The sequence below is a fragment of the Dipodomys ordii genome, unplaced genomic scaffold (assembly GCF_000151885.1).
Source record: "Dipodomys ordii isolate 6190 unplaced genomic scaffold, Dord_2.0 Scaffold103, whole genome shotgun sequence".
Taxonomy (NCBI): Eukaryota; Metazoa; Chordata; class Mammalia; order Rodentia; family Heteromyidae; genus Dipodomys; species Dipodomys ordii.
The window spans coordinates 1,974,807-1,980,806 of NW_012267319.1; the positions used below are offsets into that span (position 1 = coordinate 1,974,807).

Consider the following 6,000-nt stretch of genomic DNA (forward strand, 5'->3'; position numbering starts at 1 on the left):
GCTCGCCAGTTCCTTTAGTGTGCATACCACCTAGGTCCTTTCAAGTTATCGGAGGTTTAACAAGTGGCGCAAGGAATGCCTCCATCACAGCGCAGGGCCGCCCAGCAGGCTCAGGGCCCGGGCCCACGTCGAGTGCCTTTTATGGGCACAGTAGAGAACTCCTGAGATAGCGGGGAACATCACAGACACGCACTTTTCTCCTACAAGGCCACCTTTACTAGGCCACGGGCAGCGGGAAGGTGAGGCTTCTGAGGGTTTCCTGGAGCCATCAAGTGTCTCAGAAAGCTGCGGGGGGGTCTGGCCCTCGTACAAGGCTCGCCCTGAAACAGCCGCCGTCACCATGTTGTCCTTGCCCCCTGCAGGTGTCTGCTCATCTGAAGCTGCAGGAGAAGGACGAAGGCAGAAGGGAGATGGTAAGTGTGCTGCGGCCGCAGCCAGCCCCGCCAGAGGGCGGCCGGCGTCCCCCGAGGGTGTGTGGTGGGGCGTCGTGTGCACGACTTCTGCTCGCTGACTTGGTGTGTGGTGGAGGGCAGCATCTTAGGTCTTGGGCCCACCGTGACGCTTTAGGGTCACCTCGTGGACTCTTAGACCCAGCAGGCAAGGAGCTCAGCGCTGCCCAGGCCGGGGCATGTCCGCTTCAAGGTTGCGTCAAGGGCTCTGCCTCCTTCCACTTTTAAAATAGATGGGACAGTTTTTCATAACGCATAGACAATGAAGATTGCTAGTCATTGGTTTAAAAATAACCACCCTCTACCCACGTACTTCACAAGAAGAAATTTAGTTCTTCCTTGTTATTAACCAGCTCTTTTTTTAAGAGAGAGAGAGAGAGAGAAAGTAAACACGTTTCCAGCATGCCTGGGACGTCTCCTCCTGTTTACCACTCTTTTTGGTTCCTGACGCCTGCAGAGAGCCAAGGGGGTACAGGGCAGGCCGAGGGGGTACAGGGCAGGCCGAGGGGGTACAGGGCAGGCCGAGGGGGTACAGGGCAGGCCGAGGGGGTACAGGGCAGCGGCTACCATGAAGGCCCCAGAAAGCATCAGAGGGTGGGCAGCTGGTCCAGGTTCACTGGAAGGAAGCTCAGCTTCCTCTCTGCTCCACACAGTGCTCCTGGGCAGGAGGGGGGGAGGGGGATGGGAGGGGGGATGTCCACCTGGTGAGGTCTCACGTATCACAGCCTGTATCTCCCCCCCCCCCCCCAGAGCTCCTGTCTGGCCGCTGAGTGGGCTTGGCTGGGGCCTGGCTGGCGGCACGCCAAGGCTGTTGGTGGTTTGGGGTGAGAGGGGGGAGTCTTTCGGTCGCCACCAAACACGGGAAGGAAACACACGTGGTGCTGTTACTCATGTTTCCCCCTTCCTGGATGGGCAAAAGGCTTCATTGATGCTAGGTACATTCAAATTGCCTTGCTAGGGAAAAACAGCAGCAAGCCACCTCGGGCTCCTTCCTCCTGCTTCCCCACGGCGCCCTGAGAACTTGTGGGGTTTGGCTCAGGCCACTGGGAATGGGAGGAACGGCTCCAGTTCTGAGAAGCGAACACCTGTGCGCACAGAATGCGCTTCATGGGGAGCTGAGACTGAAGGGAAGAACGTGAACACGTGTATGCACACGCTGTGTGTGTGCGTCTGTCTGTCTTAGGCAGAAGGGCTGGGCGCGCGGCCCTGGCTATAGGCTGCGAGTTGACTCCAGGCTATAGCCTGGAGTCTGCGGCTTTTCCTGACCTCATGGTATAGACACGCAGACATCACAGACACGGTGCTCGCAGCCCTCTCTGTAGCCCGGCCCAAGAGGGAAGATGAGGGCTCTGAGGTGATGCTGGAGTTCCGACTCGCACACTGGGGTGAAACGCGCACGGTCCGGTCTGGGTCGTTATGAGAACAGATCCAGAGACGCACAGAGGAGCGCACGGCCGGCCACGTGGAGCAGACGCCATCCGCCAGCCGGGGAGCCGCTCGGGGCCAGCCCTGCCACACTCTGTTCTTAGACTCCAGCCACGCTGAGACAGTCGTGTCCCGTGTTCAAAGCCCCAACTTGCGGCCCTCACAGGGGACGCGGGCCCCGAACGGACACCACAGAGGCCTCGGCTGCCTACGCGACGGCAGGGCGAAGGGAACTGTCAGGCGTGGTGTGCCCCCGGTGGGCGCCGGAACCGGCAGGACGGCCAGGGGTTTGAATGGTGAGAGCCGGAGGTGCCGGGGGGCGGACGCCTTTCCTCGGAATCAAGAAGCAGCTCCCACCCATGGAGGGGTGGCTCCGCCACGGAGCTCCTGCCTGACAAGCACGGGGCCCCAGGCCTGCCGAAAAGTGGGTCCCACAAGCGCCCAGAGGACTGTGGTGACCCGGAGGTGCCTCCCACGCCGGGCTATTCTCACCCCCCAACCTCCCAGGCTCTACGGGGCCAAGGCGCAAGCTGGTGTCTGTGAGGCCCGCACCCACCAGGGCCCTGCGAACACGCGGCAGCTACAAACACCCCCTGGGGCTGCTTCCAAAATGGCCACTGACTCCTGACTCTCCAGAGGGGGGCAGCTGGGAGAGGGAATTCTGTTCATCAAAGGCCCAACTTCGGAGCTGACCCTCCCCTCACAAGGGGGCTGGGGGGGCTGGCAGGCCAGAGGGGAGGAGCCAAGTACCTGCGCGTGCTTTCCACCCTGCCCTGCCCCTGTCCACCAGAAACCAGACCACTGCCCTTGGCATTGAGCTTCCGTCCTCTGCTCTCAGGACATTGAGCTTCTGTCTGCAGCTCCAGACAGGAGGCCAGGTCCCTGGCCGACCGCGTCTTTGCAGTCTAGTTCTGGGACTGGTGTGAGTTGTGGGAAGGAAACTGGGAACCATTTCCCCGCACCTGTGCTCCACGGCGGCCTTCCCCAGCAGAGCCGAGGGAGTCCCGCACACAGCACTGGGGTGGGTGAGCGAGCAGAGACCCCTGGCAGACGCCGCCGTGGCCTCCCACAGCTCCATCTGTGCCTCTGTCCCCCTCAGAGTTCAGCTTTACACCGGTGACTGGCCACGGCCTCTGGGAGAGTCCGGAGACCTGCTCTGCCTGGTGGAGTGGTAGGTGGCTTCTTGTTGAGGATTGGAAGGGACTCTGGGAGAAGCCACGGCCAGGCCACAGGCAGAGAGGACTCCAGGACTGCGTGGCTGAGGATACTGTGCCAAGGGCCCTTGAGCCCTTGTCAGCTGGCCGAGAGGCCCTTCTAACTAGATGCCCATTGAGCTGGGCGACACAATGAGACAGGTGTGCAGGGCTACAGCAGTCACAGTGGCCTGCCCCATATGCTGCCTCACCGAGGCCCCGCGTGCATGGGCCTCTCTTCCCTGGCCAGGCCTAGCTTCCGCCTTCCTCTCCCTGCCCCACAGGAACCCATAACGGGATTATTTCAGGACAAACAGCGGCTGGTTCTTTACCCTGACTCATTTCCCACCAGCCCCTTGGTGCCCAGGTGGAAGTGGTTTATAGTTTATGGAAGCACAATGGAATGGAATGTTCTAGCAGGTAGTGGAATGTGTTGTTCACGGCCTGCCTTGTTTCCCAGAAAAGTCATCTCAGCCCTGGGGAGCCCTTCAATGAGGCCGCTTCCTCAGGAGGAGGTCACCTTGGGCCAGTCTGTGGACAACAAGGCCCCAGGACACACATATATATACACATATATAAATACACACACACATATATATATACATATATAAATACACACACACATATATATACATATATAAATACACACACATATATATACATATATAAATACACACACACACACATATATACATATATAAATACACACACATGTGTGTGTGTGTACATATAGCTTATTCTCTGTGCCTGTTTTTAAAACAAAACCAGTGTGCGCAGCATCACTTCTGAGACATCCCCGGGAGCTCCCGGCTGGGCGTGGCAGGGGCTGCAGGCAGGAAGAAGGCCGGCCACCAACCGTGGCAACTGTGACCTGTTTCCAGTTTCCCCTCCTTGAGGATGGATGGGAAAAGGAGGTGCACCGTGCAGGTAGAATTTCCCCACAGTGAATTCAGTCATGCTGCAGTACCAGCCGACTGTTCTGGAAGGCCCCGGAACCTCCACATGTGGGGAAATCCCGTAGATAACTGTGTGCGAAGAGGAACGGCCAGGAACTCTTCCGATCATGGTCTTGCCATTCTGAAGCTCTTTGGGGGCTGGTCTCCCCCAGAAGCAAGGGGCTCCAGCGTGGAAGAGGGCAGAGGCTGAGGAGATCAGCTGGAGAGGCAGAGCCGGGCTGCAGCTCAAGGCTCTGCCTCCTCACACTGCCGACTGTCCAGCCGCGCTGCGCTTTGTACAGACCATGCATCAATAATTCAAACGTTCAGAGTGGAAATTTTCTTCCTCGTGGAGGCTACATCCTCCTGGATGGCCTCATCTCCCTGCAGAAGCTGCTGGCCTGAGTCCCCCTTGCTGTGGCCACCTGGGGCTCTCCGCCAGGGGAGCCCCCCCGGGCTCCCCAGCCAGGGGCGGGATGAATTCTGCAGGGAATACCGAGGTGGTGGCTCCCCTTCCTGGGGACCTTCCCTGGGGGCAGAAGCTGATCCCGCCTCTAACTCCTGAGAAGACACTCAGCTAGACCTGGTCACTCAGCAGTGTCCCCAAACCTGCTGGCCACCTGTGCCTGAGTAGACACTAGCACCATCCCCAGCTGAGGAGGAGGATTGTGTGCTAGTGGCCTGTTTGTGGATACCAGTGGACTAGTGCTAGCGGCCTGTTTGTGGGCACTAGTGGACTAGTGCTAGTGGACTGTTCTGTTTGTGTGTCGTCACTCAGCGCTCTTCCCAGAGACCCCGGGGCCTGGGCCTTGCGTCAGACCACAGGTCTGTTTACTGCCCTGCACACTTCCCTGTGCAATGGACAGAGCCCCGCGAGTGCAACCGGAGGCTTCACAGGAAGTGCGGCGGCATGTGACGGTGACAGTAGCTGGTGATCACGCTCTCCTGGCATGCATGTGTTACATCAGCCTCCTCGCGATTATTCTGTTTAATGACCAAGCGCCCTTTGTGCCGGCCAGAAATTCCATCATCCACTTCTGTGTCCATTAGTCCATCTGTCGATCAAATACTGGACACCTCTGTAGAAGGCGCTGGGCTAGGGCCGGGTGAGGGACTCTAGCCCCTGAGTTTGACTCCCATGCTGCTGTTCTCGCGGGACTCAGAACCATGGCGTTGGAGCAGCGCCCATGCTTGCATGGACCAACCTACCCAGATCTGCAGCCCCGTGTGGCCGGAGATGCGTGTCCAGCCGGACTCGCATGCAGGCCCTGGTAGCAACGGGGTTAGGAGGGATGGTGGCTAACGGGCACTCTTGTTCTCCTGTTCCCTAGGTGAAGGAGATCCTGACAGCCCTGGGCTTGCTGTCCTGTGCCAACACACGCACGGGGAGCCTGTCTGGTGGCCAGCGGAAACGCCTGGCCATTGCCCTGGAGCTGGTCAACAACCCCCCGGTCATGTTCTTTGATGAGCCCACCAGGTGAGCCAGGATTGTCGGCTGAGGCTGGGGAGGGCAGGCTCAGAGGTCCTCACTGGTGGTCCCGGAGAGGAGGTGCAAATGTCCCATATTCTTGAGATTGCAAGGCAGAGAGACTGGCTTACACTTCTCTTCCCCAGACTCATAGACACCTGTGCCCCGGCTGCAGGGTGCACATTGTCTTTGGGGATATGTGTCAAGGGAACACTTTCCTCTTAGCCCCCATCTCTCCCAGGATGCCCCACTAGCCAGCTCCCTGAGACACGGCTACCCTGAAGGCCAGGGAAGCAGTGCAGAGTGGGCAGCACCTCTGTTGCATGTGTCAAGGTATTTTAGAGCAGGGAATGGGACCAGTCATGACAGTGGCCTCTTGCAGGCTGGCTGCCTGGGAGGAGTGGGAGGCTCCTCATGTCTGTGACCGCGCAGCGCAGGGACAGGAGCAGGCGTAGGGCTGCAGTGCGGAGAGCAGAGAGAGAGGAGAGGAGAGCGGAGAGAGAGGAGAGGAGAGCGGAGAGAGAGGAGAG

General features: G+C 59.1%; 1 protein-coding gene across 1 annotated transcript in view; it reads left to right on the forward strand.

Annotated features, from left to right (window-relative positions):
• The window catches only part of Abcg1 (ATP-binding cassette, sub-family G (WHITE), member 1), a 54,605-nt gene that overhangs the window by 26,249 nt on the left and 22,356 nt on the right, over positions 1–6,000 (forward strand). Inside the window, exons 4-5 of the mRNA XM_013027346.1 lie at positions 363–413; positions 5,334–5,479. Coding sequence (XP_012882800.1) covers positions 363–413; positions 5,334–5,479 — 197 coding nt within the window. The remainder of the gene's footprint in view (positions 1–362; positions 414–5,333; positions 5,480–6,000) is intronic.